At 41.4% G+C, this 21589-nt stretch overlaps 1 protein-coding gene across 5 annotated transcripts in view; it reads right to left on the reverse strand.

Annotated features, from left to right (window-relative positions):
• Positions 1 to 4499: 4499 nt before the first annotated feature.
• INPP5K (inositol polyphosphate-5-phosphatase K) overlaps positions 4500 to 21589 on the reverse strand; it is a 59445-nt gene continuing 42355 nt past the window's right edge. For all 5 annotated transcript variants that reach the window (XM_063449925.1, XM_063449924.1, XM_063449923.1 and 2 more), the window contains 5 exons: positions 18979 to 19171; positions 15320 to 15457; positions 11668 to 11751; positions 10931 to 11035; positions 4500 to 6956 (listed from right to left, as the gene is read on the reverse strand). In XM_063449925.1, coding sequence (XP_063305995.1) covers positions 6861 to 6956; positions 10931 to 11035; positions 11668 to 11751; positions 15320 to 15457; positions 18979 to 19171 — 616 coding nt within the window. In that variant the 3' untranslated portion in view covers positions 4500 to 6860. The remainder of the gene's footprint in view (positions 6957 to 10930; positions 11036 to 11667; positions 11752 to 15319; positions 15458 to 18978; positions 19172 to 21589) is intronic.

A 21589-nucleotide genomic window follows, 5' to 3' on the forward strand; every position in this document is an offset into this window, starting at 1 on the left:
CCCCCTGACATGCAGCTATTTGTGTCTTTACCCCTACCTGATAGACTGTAAGTTATAACTAAATTCTCAGTCTCTTGTCAAAAGAGTCAATTAACGAGAAGTTTACAACTGTATGCTTAGAGAACACAGACACAGCGGTTCCCCACAGTAATTAATAGGAATTGCTTTCACATAAACAGCACAACCACAAGTGTATTTCTTCTGAATAGAAGCTGCTATATGATGCACATGTGTACATGCTTGGTAAATGTTTCATTTGCTATACTATCAAACCAGTAATTATCTAGTATGGGGGAAAAGTCATTGCAAGGCAACCCATTCATGTGGATACAATTAAAGAGAAATTGAATGTGTGCAGGGAATTGAGAATATGCGTTAATATTATAGTCATTTTAAATTGGAATTAAAGGAGATTTTCTTTAGGTTTTATTTACAGTCTCTGGTTTTAACGGACCACACCAAAACCACAAAGCATTTCAGCTTGCTAAAGTGGTTTATGGGTGGAGAGTATCCTATTTTAACCCCAGTTTATAAGAATGCCAATGTCTGTGAGAATAATTAAACAATGGTACACACCCGCTGTCAATCAGATAACCTGGAAGGTTTGCTTCCTCCTTCTGTTAGAGTTTAGAGACTTCTCAATAATAACGGATAGTCTCTTTTGGGGGGAGGGGGGGGGGGGTAAGGGGGAGGGTTTGCAAAGGCTGCAATTTATAAGAACTGCAGATTTTGCAAGCTCTTTTAAAATATACCCACGCATGTATTCATTGGGGGCACATCTACCAATATTGAAATATACTTTTTAATCAATTTGGGCAGTGGAGTGTCCCTTTAAAAAAAATAAAAATAAAAAAAAAATCATGGTAGACAGTCACAGTTCTCCCAATGATTTTATCCTATAGGAACATAGCAATGGATCGGACAATACAGCAAACAAATCCTTATATTGGTAGATGTGGTAAGTCCATAAGCATGGTTATACGTGACCAACACTATTTATAGGGCTATAATATATACTGCAGACAATTACAAATGATTTACTGTGGCCATCAAAATTTGCTGCATTTGAAATGGCAGACGTAATAAAAAATGATGAGCATCTTTAATATTGCGTGGCTTAAACTCTATCATTATGAAAATAAAACAAAACAAACTCAGATCTGCATTTTTATTTTACAATCTCCAGTGAATTTACAAATTCAATCATACTATTTGAATTTGAAGTACAGTGTTACAAAACATTTTATATTTTATATCAATATATTATTTCGCACAAAAGAAGTCTAAAGAATAATAATAATAAAAAATACATCAACGCGTGGCATATCTGCAACATGATTAATGTATTGCAGTTTCAACAATGAATACAAAGGCAATAAATCACGTGACTTGCAGCTCTTTGTACCATAAAAAGACAGACGTCTGTTCTGAGTTACACACTACAGTTAACTTTCCAATGAGCTGATATTTCCATTGATTTCTGTCCTTATGAGAACAGATGTGTTACTGTCTAATATCCACATTGGCTTCTCTCCAGGCTGCAGAGTAAACACTGCAATCTAGCTGCTATGCTTTCTGCCTAACACAGAAAGTCACCTAAAATAAAATAATTAACAATACATCAAATCTAATAAATAACAGCACACAGTATATCTAGATGGGTAACTTTAACCCTTTGAAACAGGGAGGGGAGGGGGAACTTTTTCTCTGTAAAATGCCTTATCGGGCACTATGGAGGAGGTCCCTCTGCTCTGATCTCAATAAAAGCTGGGGGGCAAAAAGGTTTTTAACTCACCTTGAATCCAGCGCCGGATGAAGATCCCAACAATGACTTCTGCTTCCCCTCCTGAAGTCACTGGTGATCGGAATCTATTGCTGGCTCAGAGTGCATGTGTGCGCTCTGGGTCAGCATGGGAAGGGAAGGAGTGGGGTGGTGGAAAGAGGGACAGTAATTTAAAAACTAAAGCAGAAAAAAAATAAAAATAAAAACATACTGCAATAGAGGGAGGAAGAAAAGAAGGAGGGGAGAGTTAGCTACCGACAGGCATTAAAATGCAACCGTTACAGTGCACCACAGTGCTAGGAAAGGATCCAAGACTCCCCCCCCCCCCCCCCCCCCCCGATTCATCGTAACCATGTAGGAATACATAGCCATCTACACGCTGCCAAATTAGCCATACCGTTAATAAAACAAAATTAAAATAAACTTGATCTATAAGGGAATGCAAATGTAAAAACTATTATTATAGTTTAAAGGTAGAATACGCTTTTTATAGATTTAACGGTTTCTGTTCTAACTAAACTATTCTCCACCCAATAAAGAACCACATATCTACATTAAAGAAACACTAGTGTGTTAGGAATACAAAACTGTATTTCTAACACTATATAGTGTCCCTGTTCCGACACCCACCCCCAGCTATGTAAAAGGTTAAAAAATAAATAAAAAGTCTTTAAACACTTGGGTCGGGATCCTCCTCCTCTGACTTCAGCCGAAAATACCTTAATGCACACTAGAACTTTTCCCACACATTGGACGTCCTTTTGCTAATTGTGAGGATGTCTGTTGTCATTTCACGGAGTGTGGTAGACAGCCACTAGAGGCACTCTTATCACTGCAGTTTCTCTAACACAGCAATGTTTTACATTGCAGAGTTAAGGGAATGGGGACACTGCATCCAGAACACTTCAATGAGATGGGTGTCCATAGGGTCCCTTTAAAATTAAAACTAGTTGTCACGTTGATGTTCTGAAATGTGTGTAGTGGGTTCTCGTCCACTCGCAATTTGACATTCAATAAACTTTATATCTTAATTGAATTGTCAGAGGATCAACTAGTTTCACAGGCTGAAAAGAGACGTGTCCATCAAGTTCAACCTTCCTAACTAGGGAATTATGTCATAAAATTTAGAAAAATCTGCATTTTTAAAAAACAAACTAATTGGGTGGAATGAAAAAACAGGACACAGGTAGGGAGATAGTGTCAGGTTGCTAGAACTAAATGGGGGGTAACCCCTATGAATTGTTACGTTAGAAAGGTAGAAAGATATACTGGTTCTCCAGATGTGGAGAGGAGAAGTACCAAAAGGAATTAATCACTATCACTTCTCTATGGAGCCAGTATATTGAAAGCAACCCACATTCACACATATAGTTTATATGTAATTCTTAAAATATAACTTTTAATGAAATCATTAAAACAAAGTATCCAATTCGAATTTTATAAAAGAAAAGTTAATTGAGTACGGGCTGTAATCAACAGACCATTTGGAATTACTGAAAAAGGCTGAATTGCCTCGGTCTAATGGCAGCAGAGGTGGTTATAGGTTGAGGAAAAAGCATAAATTAATCAATAGAAGTGTATAGCACTAAACAAATTATTAGAATAATCCTCAAACCCAAACAGTACCACCCTGGAGGTAGTTAAATGTGAAAAAAACTCCTAATAATTGCTGCAACATGTCCCAGCAGCTAAAGGACCTAAAGCAGTTGTCTGTTAGGATTCGTGAACTAATCAGGCTGGATGGTGGCTAGGAGAAATCATAATCATCCCTCCAAATTCCCTCCGTTGTCTAACGAGAATCCTATTAGCTAAATGTCCCTGCCGCTGGAAAAAACGACTGCAAACAGTCAGTCAGTTTACTACGCTAGAAACTTCACTGGAGCATAATTTTAAATCAAAGAGACTTCCTATCGGTCCCTCGTCTCTATCTCCATTTCTAGCTAAAATAAATATACAGGCATCCCGACGCGCGTTTCGCCAATACTTGGCTCGTCCCTGGACTAATAGGATTCTCGTTAGACAACGGAGGGAATTTGGAGGGATGATTATGATTTCTCCTAGCCACCATCCAGCCTGATTAGTTCACGAATCCTAACAGACAGCTGCTTTAGGTCCTTTAGCTGCTGGGACATGTTGCAGCAATTATTAGGAGTTTTTTTCACATTTAACTACCTCCAGGGTGGTACTGTTTGGGTTTGAGGATTATTCTAATAATTTGTTTAGTGCTATACACTTCTATTGATTAATTTATGCTTTTTCCTCAACCTATAACCACCTCTGCTGCCATTAGACCGAGGCAATTCAGCCTTTTTCAGTAATTCCAAATGGTCTGTTGATTACAGCCCGTACTCAATTAACTTTTCTTTTATAAAATTCGAATTGGATACTTTGTTTTAATGATTTCATTAAAAGTTATATTTTAAGAATTACATATAAACTATATGTGTGAATGTGGGTTGCTTTCAATATACTGGCTCCATAGAGAAGTGATAGTGATTAATTCCTTTTGGTACTTCTCCTCTCCACATCTGGAGAACCAGTATATCGTTCTACCTTTCTAACGAAACTAATTGGGTGTAAACAAGCTCCTTTACCTCTGCTTGTGTTTTTGTGGTGAATCCAGATATTCAATTCTAGAATTATACTTCTTGTTTCTTGGACAAAAAACAATCTACGACTAAGAAGGATTTTCTTCTTCTGAGTAATTGTTTTTGTATTGTTTGCCTTCCTTTGTATCAACAGCAGTATCCGAGATGTGTTGATGAATTTTGATCATTTTTAACCAATATTGCTATGTAACAAACACGGATAAATTAATGAAAATTCGTCATCCACCATCATCTTGGGAGGAATTAGCATTTAAATTACCAGTGAAAGGTATATCTCACTGAATGTTGTACAGCTTCTTGAGAATGCTTGATAATTTCACAAAATGCTGGGGAGCTAGGGTTTGGCAGCCATGCTGTACTTACGAAGATAGGTCTGCGTTAATGGTCAGCTTCATTTAGATTTTGCTACGACATAAAAAAAAAAGTGCAGATAATATACATTTAATATTACTAATTAAATATGTTCATTAGGTTGTTGGTAGTAAATACATGATAATAGTGAAGCAATGGATGGGTGAGAAGTGAGTTTAAGGTTCCCTGCTTTGTAACTATTCCAGACTCAACCATATATACGATTTCAAACCAAAATGAACAACGCGCACGTGCCTTCTGATATGTGATAAATGGCCCACAGCACATTCTTCAATCTATAGCCAATAATAGATAATGGAATCTATTAAATAACTCATTAACATTTTTTTGTAAACACAAAAACTAGCAGTTCATACAGAAATATCTTCAAAACCGTAATCTCCACCTAAACAGGCACATTGAGTTTGGTTAAAGCAGCAAGGATTACATCTGTATAGCCTTATTTTTATAAAATATTTACCGGTAATAGTGCTTTTTGACCAGACAATGCTCATCAGTAGATCATGTTGCGTCCGTAATATGTATAAATTTAAAGAACTTAATATAACATGCTAGGTCTGTGCGTGGTTCTGCTAACGTATTGTTGAAAAATTTTGGAATGTAAGATATGCCCATATTTAAACAGCCGGTCCAATCTGTAAACATTGAACTTCCTGTAGCACTTAATGTCAGTATGTTTTAAAGGCCACTCATAGTAACTATACAAAGAGAGCATAAAGGAATCAAACTGTTTCTGCAGATTGAACACTTACAGGGATATTGACTAAAGTGAGAATTCAAAGTAAATTTAAAATTTTAGCCCAAAATAACGCTGTTAGTCAGTCTGGTGTTGATTTTTGTTGTCGGACTGAATAATATTTGCCCTTAATTTCTCTTTACCGACAGCAACCATATTTTCCTTTAAAAAGTCAACACTGCCTTTTCAGAGAAAAGGCAGTGTTTACATTGCTCCCTAGAGACACCTCCAGTGGCAGTCAGATGGCCACTAGAGGTGCTTCCTGGGTCAGTGCTGCACAGTGATTTAATGCATCTCTATTAGGAGATGCTGATTGTCCAGAGCAGCATTTGACTCCACCCCCACACCCTCTCATTGACAGATCATCAGAAATGACCATGTAAGCCAATCCAATGCTTTCCTACAGGAAAGCATTGTGATTGGCTGAGATCATCAATTCTGATGATGTCAGTCAAGGAGGCGGATCAGGGGGTGGGGCCACTCGAGGAGCCCCGCGCGGTGCTGGAAAAAGGTGAGCAAATCACCTTTTTTATCCGAGGAAGGGGTGCTAACCATCTAGAACTATATACTGTCAGAAATACACATTAGTGTTCCTGACACTATAGTGCCCCTTTAAATCATATTTAGCTATAGGCCAAGCACTTATTTCAAAAGTCAAAAAGGGTGTGGTTTTTAAAAAAAGTTTTCTGTAAGCTCCATTTACTCCATTTAAAAAACAACTATTTTTGTGGACGTTTAACCCATTTGTTGCCATATATGGCTTATATAAGTGCATTCCTACTTCCTACCGATGTTTCCTGAGGAAGTCTAAGTTTATTCTGCCTATTTCCTAGGTGGAGGAATTAATGGTGATTCTACCCAAAGAGTATTTAGTATATAAATCCACACCTAACAGGAACATAAAACATTACAAGTCATGGGGCATCTTCAGACAAAAAGTGCCAAAAACCGAAGAAAGGCAAACTTGTGTGTCACCCAGAAAGAATCTCCCTAGGGTAGGTATTTTTTGCAATTTTTCACAGTGACCTGAAATAAGTTGGACCTGCATGCACAAAGATCACACACTAATGGCACTACCAATGCTTCAGTAAATTCCTACCCATTCCATGGTAGTAGCTCAGTAAAGTATTACATATTAAGTTAAAATGAAAATAAAAATTCCATAAAATCTAAAATTTCAATCATACATTTCCTTTTGATGTCCATCAGTATTGTACTTTAGCCATCACATGAGAGTAATAAGTTCAGGGAAGCTCTCCCTGGTAACGCGAATCACAGTTAAGTGCTTGGGGTTCAGCAGAATAGAGGCCAGGCTATGCTGCTTTTAGCATTGAGGACTCAGTATATTTCATACTAAAACTCAAAAGTTATCTCCCAAAAAATTGTCAGTCTTGATTGGACCATCTGTAATTTCTTGTGCACTTTCCTTTACTGCCAAAATCCGGCCAGGCTGAATCTATAGAATAAAAAACAAACAAATGTAATTTATTAATTATGCGGCACGCTCAAAGGAAGTCAAGGTTTAATCGGTCAGTCACAGATATTGATGAATTTAGTCCTTATTAATCATCTTGTAGTTTTTTTTTGTTGTTTTTTTCCTTTTAAACTGTATAGAGAGCACTTTACTTAAAAACAGACACATACATACGTCATATAAGGGAACTAAAACACAAAGCACAGTTTAAGAAATCGTTACCAATACAAAATGACCCCGAATCAACATAGAATTAAGATTTTGGATGAGAAGGATAAACCACTTCATAACCTATTTTCAATAGAGATTTTACATAGACTCTGAACCTACTGTTCTCGTTTATCATACATGTTTTGTTTAAATGTTGGTCTTGTTTCCTGTTGTACAGCAGCGTGGGATATGTTGGCAAAAAATAATATAAATAATTGTAATTGTTACAGAAACACTCCAAGCTCCATAACCACTAGAGCCTGCTGAATTGGTTGTGGAGCAAGGAGTGCCATGGTACTCTCCCATTGTAATCTGACAAACCATTTTATAACATTGTGACAACTTAACCTAGGTGAGATTGCCTGCAGCCTTGCATCCGGGGTCTTCAGGTATTAGAATCCAGTTAGCTCCTCTGAGCTAAGCACGACTACCCGGAGAGCTCTCAGCCAATGAGCGTGGCTCTGTATCATTCATGCTTTAGTAAGTCATTGGCTTTTCCTGCAGGAAAAAGCAGATATGGTGTGGGTTCTCGGCAGACCCTGGTAAATTACACCAGGAAGGCTTCAGGACACTACTGGAACCATAACCACTTAATGGCAGTAGAGTGTAGATATAGTGCCCAAGAAGAACTGTAGTATGGGGCGTGCAGATATAGCTTCCAGGAAGATCTGTGCTGTACAGGAAGTGAAGTGTAGATACAGCTTCCAAGTAGGTCTATGTTTCTATGGGGAGTAAAGTGCAGTTATATCTTTCAATTAGAACTGTGCTTGCTTGTACATTCCAATCAGGACGGCGTTTGCATTTTGGGAAAATAAAAACACCTAAAAAACTATGTATATATATCCCTTAAAACAAATATACCGTATATGTAATATTCAGTGCAAGGTGAGCATTTACAAAAAAATTTAATAAATAGCGTGGTTAGTGAATTAAAAAGCAAAATAAAAAAAATGTGTTACTAATTATGAATGTATCCAATCACACTGGGTACTTTGTGTTTCTGAATAGGTTAAAAGGGACACTCGCGTACGTGGTGGAGGGCAAATTTTTTTTTTTTATTCTTTATTTTCCGTGCAAAATGTATTGGTTTTACAACTTTTTGCCGCAATGGCCATATCAAAAAATCAACAGTATAACATGTTACAGGTGATGCATATTGAAGGTACATTTTGGCACATGTTTTTGCTATAGCAGGGCTATTGGGTTTTAACGGTGTGTAGTCGCTACCTAATAGTAGTGTGTGAGACATTCAGTAGACGTTGTCACCACTAACTTGGCCTGGTCGTATTGGTATGCCTCAAGCACCGAGTCTATTGAGACTGGTGTTCGTCGGTGCCCTCTGCCAGGCGACAATCCTGGGGTATTTCTCCGTGGGCGGAGCAGGGCTTAGCGTGTGTACCTATGAGATAGTCGAGTAGGCTTCCGTTGTGTGGTGACTCGCTAGGTGAGGTCTATTCGTGGGTGGTCTAGTCGTGTATGTTAGGTCCAAGCCAAGGAGGGTTTAGCTAAAGTGGGTCCTTACATGTCTATTGCGAAGCCTGTGGTGGCAGCCTATCTGTTCCGTCTGATTGTGACTTTGCTAGTGTCAGGCATTAGTGAGTGTGGGACCGCTTGGGAGGTATTTGGGCTCCATCGGTTGCTATTCCCCTGTAACCCAGGGGCTGGGGGGGGGGGGGTAGGAGGGGTGTTCGAGCTCCGGATTGTGTGGAACCTTTGCTTTGGTTGGGGTTTGGGCAGTGTGAGAGAACGTGGAATGTCCTGTAGAACTTGTATTGTCCCGTTTTTCAACTGGGGTTGAGTGAAGTAGGTTTCCAGTTAGGTAGTCTCTTCTTGTAGTTCCCCGTTGTCAGGAGCTTCTCCGCTCTTCGCTGGCCCTCGCCGGTGGCTTGAAGGTACATTACTGCGCTGGTTCTTTAGACCCAATGTGTTTAGCAGTGCCGGTCCTTCTGCAAGGTCCGAGATTTTGTAGTGTTTTCCCTCTTTGGTTACCCATAAGGTCTGTGGCGTCGCCCACCGGTAGTTAATGCCTGCTTCCTGGAGGGTTGCAGTGAGTGGCCTCATGGTCTTGCGCCATATGAGAGTGTCTCTGCTCAAGTCCTGGAATAGGGAAAGTTGGCTGTTTTCAAACTCGAAGGGGGTTTGTCCTCGAAATGCTGCCATTAGTCCCAATTTGTCGGTCATAGTGCAGCAGCGCAGGATAACATCCCGTGGTGCTGAGGTGGGGGCCTTGGGCGATTTTGCAATCCTATATACACCATCAAACTGAAATTGCTTGGCTTGCTTGGATGGCAGGATCGTTGCCACCAGGCGCCTGACGAAATGGGGCAGCTCTTCCAGTTGCATGTTTTCTTGGACGCCCCGTATTTTTATGTTTTTCCTCCTGCCTCTGTCGTCTATTACATTAAGTTGTCTGGCCATCAGGGCCTGTGATGTTTGCAGAGTGAGTACAGTTTCCCCAAGGGATTGCAGGTCTTGCTTCAAGGCCTGTTTCTGTTGCCAGTGTGCGGGCTGTTACAGATTGTACTTCTGCGGTGAGTAATGCCAGATCCTTCTCCCACATGCTTTTAAGGTTGTCCTGTAAGCTCGTTAGCATTTCACGGATGTCGCTTCTGGAGGCAGGAGTGTGGTCACTTGTCTTCGGCGTTGCCTCCGGAGGGTGAGCAGTGTAGGGGAGAGGGTCTGTGCGGTCTCCTGGTCTTGGTAGTGCCTTTGCCAGGTGAGTATTAGAGGGGAGGTTGCCTGCGTTGTCTCCCTCCGTCGGACTGGCCGGTGGTGCCAGGTTCACTGGTGATGGTGGGGTCTGCAGCATTAAGCTTATGTCCCTCTGTGTTTTCGTGTCGTGTAGGGGCTGCTTTTGCGACCTGCGCCCCATCTCACTTGCCTCAGTTATTTCGGGATAGTCCGGTGTGTAATGCGGGCTGAATCCCCAAGCAAGTCCAGCCGCGTGTCCGCACCCGGGGTAGGCCTTGGGGCCTCTTTTTCGTGTTTTCCTGCCCGGTGTGGAAAAGAAGGGAATCTGTGGGCTCAGTACGCTGTGCTGAAGCCGGTACCCTCGGTGTGAGGTGAGTTTTTTGACGGGTTCCGAGTATTTTAGTCGTTTTTGCAGTTTTTTCTCCGGAGCTCTGGAAAATGGCGACCTCTCCGTTCAGACTCCAGGCTCCGCCCCCCGGAGGGCAAATTTTATTAGAATATATGAAACTATGATTTAATGATTGATAAAGGTATAATATACTTTTCAGACCCACCTAGGACTTGAAATATGATGAGCCCTGTAATGCCACTAAATGTTTATTTTTATCACGGCTAAGTTGCTTGAGTGCTCAATTCTACTTGTTTGCAATATACTTTGAGTAATTGCAGATATCTCTAGTGCACGTTTACAGAAACATTTATTTATATAGTGCCAACATATTCCGTAGCGCTGTAGAATAGGTAAATGAAGAAGTGACGGGGCCAGGCTGCAACGTATCTGCTAACGAGGTGGAGCGATAAGCTGGGGCGCCATTATGGAGAGCTTTGTAGGTAATCACGAGGACTCAGTCTTCCAGTTTTATTTAGGATTTGGTTCAGTGTAGAGATTGACATAAGGGTGATGTTTGAGAGCTGTGGGTAGATGAGTCTGGTAGAGGTCTTCATTGCAGACTGCAGAGGGACACTTTTCACTTTGGATGAAGATTGAGTTCCACAGTACCTTCTATTATGTATATTTTATATAAAACAACGTTTGCTTTGGTAACAAACCTTACCTGAAAAGGTTGACTGATTCCAGCCAAGCACTGCAAATTGTGACAATAATAGCAAAGCAGAAATTCTCCTCCGTCAAGCGGGATCCCATCTGCGCTAATGTAAACCTACAACAGAAATGAAAACACATTAACCCCTTAAGGACCAAACTTCTGGAATAAAAGGGAATCATGACATGTCACACATGCCATGTGTCCTTAAGGGGTTAACTATGATTTGCATATATGTATATTCTCATTCACTTATAAAATCCATTTTAGAAAAGAACTAAAACATAAAACCTTCTAATGCAACGTTAACATTCAGAGAAGATTGTTTTACGTAATCAGGAACAATAACATAAAATACTTTAATAATTGCCTATAGTTTGTATGGATCTCTGGTAGAATGAAACAGCTTTTCCTTGAGCACCTTGAGCTTTTGGAGTTGTGTTAACGTAATGTACAACAAAGATGGGCCACATTGACTAAACCCCAAAGATGCACATACATACATAATATATTTATATATATTTTTTTAAATGTGCGTAATCAGTTACACGGAATTAATAGAAAAAGTTCTGCTTGTCTGCACAGCAGGTACCTGGGTAATCCCAGAAAAATAATCAAAGTTCCAAGACGGCCACCTTCACTCTTAAATCTGTCACAACTCCGGGTGACATAGAAGAGAAACAAAATGTTATACTAGTTAGTTGGGAGTAAATTGATAATATTAATAAAGTATTGCTAGTTCCACTCACTTGATTACAGTCTTCACTGAAAGAAATTTCATCATCCTTAACCCATGCATAAGTGACATAATCCTTCGTATGTCTGAAACCAACCTAGTTAAAAGGATAATAGAGAAGTATTATAAAACACATTCAGATGGTAGATAGACACTGCGAACAGTTACTGCATGAACAAAAATGTATATAATGGTATTAAAGATACGCACACAGAAAAAACACCCCAAAAAACATATTACAGAGATTAGAGCTGGCCAGCGAGGATTTAGGTTTTTGAGCTGCTGACGTTGTGGACTACACCACCCAAGATGCTCAGTCAGGCACAACAATAACATTGCCAAAAATATAGTTTATATGTAAACAAATTACAAAGTCAACTTCAAGATAGATACTTAAATCAACTAAAGACAAGTCACCCGTTCAAATGAATTAAGGTGTCCTTAAACCTGGGTCATAATCTGAATGGACGTTGCATTATGTAATACTGTAAAAGTATACTTTCCACCTACAAAATATGTCTTCTAGAAGTGCATTTATACCAGTTTACACTAAATATACTTCTATATTAAAGGGACACTCCAGGCACCCAGACCACTTCTGTCCATTATACTTAACCCTGCAAGTGTAATTATTGCAGTTTTTAGAAGATAGTCTATCAGACAGCCACTAGAGGGATTTCCGTGTTCTTTGAACACGAAAAGTGTTTTAAACAACGCTGGACGTCCTCAAGCTATGCATGAGAAAGCTCCAGCATCACCGGAATCCCTGTAGGAAAGCATTAAGTAATGCTTTCCTAGGGGTTAGTCTAATCCACGCGCGGCCATTGCCGCGCATGCGCATTAGGTCTCCCCCCCCGCCGGCGTGGGAGGAGCGTGAGCGTGAACCTGGATTCAGGTAAGTCACTGAAAGGATTTTAACCCCTTCAGCAACATGGGATGGGGGCATAGGAGCTGTAGGAGAATGTATGTATATACATATTAACATATAGTGTGAGAAGGTATGCCTTATTATGCAATATTGTATTTAGTGAACTTTAAAATCTTAATTAGGGATAAAACGCCTCAATCCACTCAGATCTGCTGTCAGCACTGTGCACGAGCATCTTGTCTGCGTGGGAGTGGCTTGAGCGGTCAAGCTGAAGACCGGAGACCGAGGAGGAGGGGAGGATTCAAACTGTAAGTAAACCTTTTTAGTGAGTGTGGGTGGGTGACTGGATGGATGATGGGGAAGGATATGGATGGATGGATGATGGGGATGGAGAAAGAGTGTGTGTGTATGTCTTTAATTTTTTACTACTTGTGTGTTTGCCTAGAAACACTATATAAAGAGATCTCTACATATAGTGTTTCTATGCAAACATGCAAACACACAGTTTGGATGATGATGGGGGGCGGGTATAGAAAGCGAGCTGAGCTGTCAATCAGACAGCTCAGCTCGCAAACGCGCATTCCACTCACATGCGCGGTGTAGCGCCGAATTTCTTCATAGGGTGGCATTCAATGCCGCTCTATGAAGAATGCGTTTGGTGAAGTGCAAACCCGCGCATGCGCACCACATCACGATGACGCTTCAAGGAGAAGCGTCCTATTGGGCCCTGCGATTTCATCATTTGGACGAAAAAGGGGGCGTGGTCTAGCAGGGAGCTTGGCGCTGGAACTGAGGTAAGTTTTATTATTAAAACTTACTCTGAATTTTCTTTTTAGGGCAAGTTCATATAAAAGCAAGAAAGAAGGCTGGGGGACCTGTCTTTCTTGCTTTTATTTGGTGACTATAGTGTCCCTTTAAAGCGAAAAACGTGACTAAACTATTATACTTCGGGTGAAATTAAATAGAAGGTAAATGTATTATTTTGTCTCTCTGGTACTACACTAAAGGCAATATGATAGTCAATATATATGTTTGCATATATGTTCACCGAAAGTGACGCAAGATCAGCTGCGCGCAAGTTGATCTCAGGGTATATAATAATGACGCGGGATCAGCTGGTCCTCTAATCTGGAGGTGTACCGCGTGACCCTCAAGATATATAAATCTGATGGGTGTACTGCGCATGCGCACGGCACATTAATCAGATTTCTATACTACAGCTTTCACGGTGTACTAACATAGTGGAAATAGTGGAGATGCAAGATTATGGGGGTGACACACTAGGGGTTATATATGGAGGATGAGGGGATAATGTGACACGGTGATGGGGAGTTAAGCACTGGGAATGGGGTGGTGGTTTATGGAGGTTAATGGTGTGACACATTAGAGGGGTTAATTGGGTGACAGGTGTTAGGTGGTGACACACTGGGGATTGGGGGTTTAATGGGGGTGACACTGGGGATTGGGGGGTTAATAGGGTGACAGACAAAGGATGTGGGGTTGTGGAGTGACAGACAGGGGATCACCATCATTAACCTCCCAATCCACAGTGTATAACCCCCCCTCCCCAGTGTCTCCCCCACACCCATGAACCCCCTATCCCCAGTATATAACCCCCATCCCTAGTGTGTCACCGACATTAACTCCCCATCCCTAGTGTGTCACACCATTAACCCCCCATCCCTTGCGTGTCTTCCACCCCCAGTATATAACCCCCATTAACCTCCCCATCCCTAGTGTGTCACCCACATTAACCCCCCTCCTATCCCCTGTGTGTCTCCCACCCCCATAAACCCCTCCATCCCCAGTATATAACCCCCATTAACCATTCTATATCTGGAGGATGTGCCGCATGCATGCGCGGTACACCCTTCAGGCTAGTGGCCCAGCTGATCCCCCGTCATTGGAGGTGTCGCACATGCGCGCGGCGCCTCTGTCAGATTTCTATCAGAATTCTATACCCAGAGACCTACTAGCGCGTGGAAGCATAACTATGTATCGGATTTCTATACAGATGTCACCCCCTAACACCTATCATCCCAGTGTGTCACCCCCTATCCCTTGTGTGTCACACTATTTACCCCCATAAACCCCCATCCCCAGTATATAACCCCCATTAACCTCCACATCCCTAGTGTGTCACTCCCATAATCCTGCATCAGCTATTTCACTGTGTTAGAACACAATGAAAGCTGTAGTATAGAAATCTGATTGATGTGCTGCGCGCATGCGCAGTACACCCATCAGATTTCTATATCTGACGGATGTGCCACTCATGCGCAGTACACCCGTCAGATTCTATATCAGGAGGGTGTGCCATGCACATGCGCGCAGCTGATCTTGCGTCACTTCCGGTGACGCAGGTGCACAGGAAGTGACGTCTGTATGGAAATCTGATAAGTATACTTATCTGATACAACAACGGGCTATGTCTCTGACCGGGACTTTACCTGTCCTGTTTTTTGTTGGGCTGCTGGCTTATATCTTGCGGAGGATCCTTCCTTATCCTGACCCATACACACTTTGCTGGGTTATTCACTAAACTGGGAGTTGTGAAAACAGACAAAGAAACTGTACATTCTAGCAAAACAACCAATATTTCAAAAAACAGAGTGGGAGAATTTTAATTTATCCAATTCATATTTTAGCATAAATGTTGCAATTGGCTTGACAATGCCCCACGTTCCCTGGTTCAGTGAATTATAGCTCAAAAGTGAAGTATAAACACACTCTTGCCATAAAGTGGTAAAATATACAGTGTGACAATATGATAATAAATTAGTACTCCAGAACTTACGGGGTATAGGCCAATCCAGTCCCACGTGCTGCTGGGGAAATCCTTGGCCACAGAATAGCTTATCAGGGCATCATGATCAGCATTCCATTCTCCCTCAGCTTTGACAGCAACTGGGGCTGCGACAATGAGAGGTTTCATCTAGAACACATTACAAACTTTACAATGTATCTCTGTTCCATTAATTGGACAAGAGCAAAACACAACAACACTGCAAAATTCATATTAACAAATATATTTTATTCCAATTAACAAATATGTTTTATCTAATGCCAAGGATTTGGAAGCTAGACAAGCCAGGAGCACTTCGAATAATCAAGGCCCCATTCAAAATTCTGTTTTCATTTGAAAAGAATATCACTGGCCCTATTGATCAATAGAAAGAAATCCATGATAAATCAAGAGATCAGTCTTACAGTTCGTTTTTATTTATTTATTTATTTTAAAATCTTTATTTTCGGTTTTGGTGCAACAATTTTAGACAGTCGTGCACGTAGATGCACTAGTGAGGTCGAGGTTCTGTCTCGTTTGTGGTTTGCACCTTTTGGGTCGAGCTATAACATTTTTAGTATAACAGTAACATGTTAAAACAAAACTTACTTATCAATACATAGGTGTTATATTGTTTTGTGCTTCTTCGTGTTTGACATGGGACGTAGTGTAGTGTAGCAGATCCCGTCAAGTATGGGTCTGGTGGTGGTGGTTCTCTATTTGGGGATTCAATTAGTACTCTAGGTTTTTTTTTTTTGTAAATCTGTTTTTATTGAGTTATATAGAGAAATAACAGCATAGTTCAGTGCAATCATAAGCAGGTTAAGGTAATGCACGACCTGTTTGTACCTGCTATAATGTATTCAAGTGAACAACGAGTAATACAATCAATATCAGTAGTGAACAGTAATCTTCTGAAGTCAAAGCGGTGTGAACAAACGTAACTCGACAACTATAGATTAACTTTCACAAAACTCTCTCCGTGTCCTCTCAGCGTACACGTATGTAGCATAGGGGTTGCACCACAAGCTCTCCTTGTCATGTGTATGGCTTAACATTAGAGGCATGACTGCCCGTGAGGTCTGTCTGTTGGCGTGTAGTAATGGTGATGGGTAAGTGTCATTTCAAGTACCAGCAAGTCAGTGGATCGTATACCTCCATGCGATATCTGCGGTATGGTTCAACGTTTCAGCTGTCTGAGCTACCTTGACACCCTTTGTTCCATATAATTGTGTACACCTTTGTCTCATCTAGTGATTTGTCCATGAGGTGCGGTTGAAGTGGTAGCTTTATGACGTGTTTTCTCCCCCTCGCCCCAGTTAGGCTAGACCGGAACGAGAGCGTGTCTCTGTAGTGTGTTTGTCTTTGAGCAGGCTGTGTATGTGTGTAAAGAGAGAAGAGTGTGAATTGTAGGTAGGGAAGCTTAGGGTGAAAGGGGGGAGAAGAGGAGAAGAAGGATTCCCTCATGTCTCCATTTCCGCGTGACATGTGGCTAGGCATAATTGGCCCCCAGCCTCTTTGCTACTTTTTTTTTTTTTATCAGAGAATCGAAGTATAGCATAAATCTGGGTCTCGCACAGAGGGTCCGATATCCCCCCCGCGGGCCCTCCCCCCTTCCCGCCCTATCGGTCCCTAGACACAAACGCATACCATGGTCGCCACATCTCTGCGTGTCTGTCCCCTCTGCCAAGCAGGGATGCTTGCATCGCCTCCGCCCCCTGAATGTCCTCCACTCTGCGTATCCACTCCTCCATACTGGGTGTCTCCGTTTTTTTCCAATATATAGGTATCAGGGCTTTAGCTGCGTTGAGTAAGTGGCGTAGGATCGATTTCTTGTATCCCGCGATCGGTATCTGTGAGATATGTAGGAGTGCTAAGGCTGCAGCCCAAGCAGGGGTGTCTCCCAGAATTTCAGTTAAGTTTTGTCTTATCATTTCCCAATACGGAGCAAGTGAGCTGCATTCCCACCAGATGTGTATCATCGTGCCTCTCTCCGTTTGGCACCTCCAACATGTCGGGGGCATTGACGGGAAGATCTTGTGTAGCAGCGTCGGGGTCCGGTACCATAGTGCAATAATTTTATAGTTTGTTTCCTGGTAAGATGAGCTGATGGAACTCTTGTGTTGCCAAAAAAAAAGCGCCTTCCCATTGTGAGGATGTAAAAGTGGTGTTTAGCATCGTCTCCCATTGCCTGCGAAAGGTATTATTTTACGTGAGATGTCCGACCAGGAGATGTTGGTAAAGCATGGATATTGCTTTTTCTATAGAGGAGCCCCTTTCACATAGTGCTTCGAACCATGTTAGGTCTCTGTGAAGGCGATCTTTATTGTGCATGCTATCATAGAAGTGCTTCACCTGCATATATCTGAGCACTGTTAGAGGACTCCGGGGTGTGCCCTCCAGCAAGGAATTCAGGGTCCGCATACCGCCGTTCTGTAGTATCCTGGAGATGGGGACATATTCACGTCCCCCTCCAAAGGGCTACGTTGTCGATGTAAGTCCCCCCCCTATCGCGCCATTGTAAGTGACAGACAGTAGCGGGCTCGGTGTGGGCGAGACATGTTGTTGTTCCCTCACGAGTCTCCAGCTGGTGAGCGTTTGTGCCACCACTCCATCCCTTCCTTCGTCTTTGCCAGTGTCCCCCACACCGCGGCCTGCAGATGGGCCCCTTGTCCCTCTTGTGCCAAGGCCATCCATTGTTTGCGTTGTTGCGGGTCCGCATGCCATTCTAGGATGCGTTGAAGGACAGTGACTTGATGGTACCGTTTAAAAATCGGGTAGTGACACACCTCCTCGATGTCGTGGCAAACATAGTAGGTCATGTCGGAGCCTCGAACTTTCACCCCTCCAAACTTATCGAATGACTGCTGATTTTAATGCGGCAAAGAAGGGTGCGTGTATGGCCAGCGGGATCGTCTGGAACGGACATAGGAGTCTGGGAAATATGTTCATTTTAAGAACTGCAATTCTTCCATGCCATGAGACATATGGGTATGCCCATTTGTTTAAGTCCGCCAATAGTGTCTTCAGTAGTGGGACAAAGTTTTGTGCGTACAGATCGCTCGGTTCCTGCGTTATCCAGATCCCGAGGTACTTCATTTTACAGGAGCACCATCGGAAGGGAAACAGAGATTCCAGTGCCGCGTATTCTTCCTGCGGGATGGTGACGTTTAGCATTTCACATTTGGACAGGTTACGTTTAAAATCCGATATCTTGCCGAATTGCTCAATTGCCGCCAGCAGGTTGGGCATTGTGGATTACTCGAGTTGTGGGGCTGCGGGTTTGTGTCAGTTCCACGTGTAATGGTCAGGCTCCCTGTGTTGTGCCGGGTGTTGTTGTCTGTCTGCGTTAGTGGAGGTGAGCGGTTAGTCGTAGGTGGCTTGTTTGGGTTGGTTACCCCTAACCAAGGTGGCTGCAGGGGGGGGAGTTTTCAGACGCCCTGTGGTTGGTCGTGTACTGTGTTGTCTCTCCTTGTTACAGTTCGTTTTAAACTCAGCAACCCAATTTGCAAACATGTACATATTTGCAGGTTTTGCAGTTTTAGATCAGATTGATTAAATTAAATTAAACCAGATTACGTGAAATGGGATTGGTGGGTTAGTTTAAATCTGAATGAAATATAAAATAGATGAGATCAATATCATCAATAGAGTTTGCATAGAGCAATTACCTGCACATTGAAGGTTCCGGTTACTGGTTTATGGTCGCTGATACCATAGTTCATGTGACTGGTGTACTTTTCCAAAATAATCTTTAAGATATTTTCATAATCTGCTTCTGGGTGTTCCCCAGATTCATCTTCCGAAATATTCTTTAACTTCCAAAGAATGCGATCAGTCCAGGCTGGTTTACGCTTTTTTCCACTTTAAGATAAAAAGGATAAAACATGTCTTGTTCAAGCAAGATATCCACAGTGACAGCAAATTCATTAAAGGACTACTCCAAGCACCAGGGCCATTTCAGTGATTTGAGGTGGTCATGGTGCTACAGGCTATGAAATGCTGCACATATCAAGTATTAACCTCTCTATCATTGGGGCGTCATTAGCCAGTCGTTCAGTGACTCAGAGTGGACAACTGATGCACTCCGCCAATAAACGGCAATAGGATTGGCATTAGGCTACTGCAGAAGCAGGATACACGTTTCCAGATATGTAAGGAGCTCAGCGCCCAGCAGAGATCCAGGTAAGAGGGCAAACCATTGTAAAATGGTTTGCCTCATTCCCAGGGAACGGGACCAGGATATTCATAGCATCATACAGTGGGCTGTAGTGGTTAAGATGCTTGGAGTAACCCTTCAACTAAGTGAAGACAATGTGTTCAAATCACTGTTACAGAGAAAAAGAATCACTGTTATAGCAAGAGATTTCTTTAACCAACATGATTTAAACAAATGCTTCTGCATTGTATATTACCGATATATGATCTATCCTTTCTTCTGAGAGAATAAGAACATAAACACCCACAAAAAAAGCAAACCCAAAGCAATTTCACCTGTAAGCATGTACCTTTAGATCAGTGGTCCCCAGGCTTTTTTTGGACCAATGAGAGAAACATTTCCAAGACGTACTTACATTTTCTTTTTATCTTCATCAGTAGCTTATTAAGGTCACATTTACTAGATGCCTAATTCTATCCATATTGCTTTTGCCAGACATGAATACCAATGTTAATGCCAACAATTATTAAAAAATACATTTTAAGAACCGCATATAACATAGAGATATATCTATCTATCTATCAGGTTATTTGAGGAATACTTGTTGAAAAGTGTAAAAGGGAAACTATATGGGGAAAATTACCCTTTAAAAAAAACAAAAACCAAAAAAACAACAAAAAAAAAGGAACCATTACCACTCCTGGAACTGGTTATAGTGCCTGAGGTTTGCAATGCCCTGTTTCATTGTTAAACTATTTATGAATGATTAAACAGTTGATCGGGGTCCCTGTGTGTGTGCAGTAGGTTTTCTCTGATAGAATGGCTAAGACATAGTTATGCTCAGGCGAACGCAAAACCTAATCATAATGCCTTTTCATCCACACACACAGTTTTCATGTAGAAATCCATGCACAGTCTTCAGGTAATTCTATCTTGCTAAGCAGAGTGACTTTAGTGGATACAAATCTGAAAGTGTCGGCAGGAGGAACACCACAAAATCAATGCAAGCTACTATATGCCAAAGGACACTGTTGGGCTTGATCTGCTAGAAATGAACCACAATGTTTGGATCAGAAATGCTTCAGTGAATACAAGGCTGGGACCTGCAACAGCCTCCAAATCAGCCTCCAGATCCATGGTCTTTAACTCTGGGCATAACAACACCATCACCCCTTTCACTCTTAACAAGCATGCAGAGCACTCCAAATAAACAGCAGCACAACACATGCTCCAGGCAAGAGATGGGCATATGGATAATAATTCTCATTTGCCTGGCTGGATACAGAGTACTTCAGGAATATTTAGACAGACATCATGGTGTCTGAGCACTGAACAATAAATCTGACTCTGTTATTATTTGAGTTCTTAAAGCAAACTGGTGCAAAACAGATTTTGCTAAACGAGCAACACCTTGTTCAACGTTCCGTGACCCAGCAGAAGCTTGAAGGCCACATAGTGCACAATGGGCACTAGTTCACAAACATCTCCTAGTTAACCAACTACTATATAAGGAACCTGAAATGTTGTCTATCATACTCCATAGAGATATGAAATACTAAATAAAATAAAGTAAAATAAAATATAAAAGCACAGTTCTTAAAAAGCAGCAGTTTATCAAAAGAAGATGATTCTACAAGAGGACCTTTAGAGAGGTTTGACCACGTATGTAAGTTATGGGATTGCTTGTTTGTATTTTACAGCCAATAAGGAGGTTACGTCAGCTCCTTCTCATTTCTGCACTTACAGAAACACAAACACATATCTGACTGACGTTTCAACCTCCTCAGGCTTAAAATATCTATTCTTTGCTACTAGCCAGACTTGCAAAACAGACTTGTTACAAAACTTTCAGCCCAGATTTTATTATATATTAGAGATTGAAGCCGCATTGGTTTCAGAAATGCTTTAGACTAATTTTATTAAATTTATTTATATAATTTAATTTTTTTAAATTTGGTTTCTGCCGTTCCTCTCTTAAGAACAGCTTCATGTTGCTGTAAAATGCTGTAAAATGCATAATTTGCAAGTCCCATAATGTTTACATAGGTAGGTGATCTTATTTAATTTTCCAATTTCAAATAAAATCTATTTGTATTTAGGCACTACTAATCACTTTTATGTGG

The sequence above is a fragment of the Pelobates fuscus genome, chromosome 1 (genome assembly GCF_036172605.1).
Source record: "Pelobates fuscus isolate aPelFus1 chromosome 1, aPelFus1.pri, whole genome shotgun sequence".
NCBI lineage: Eukaryota > Metazoa > Chordata > Amphibia > Anura > Pelobatidae > Pelobates > Pelobates fuscus.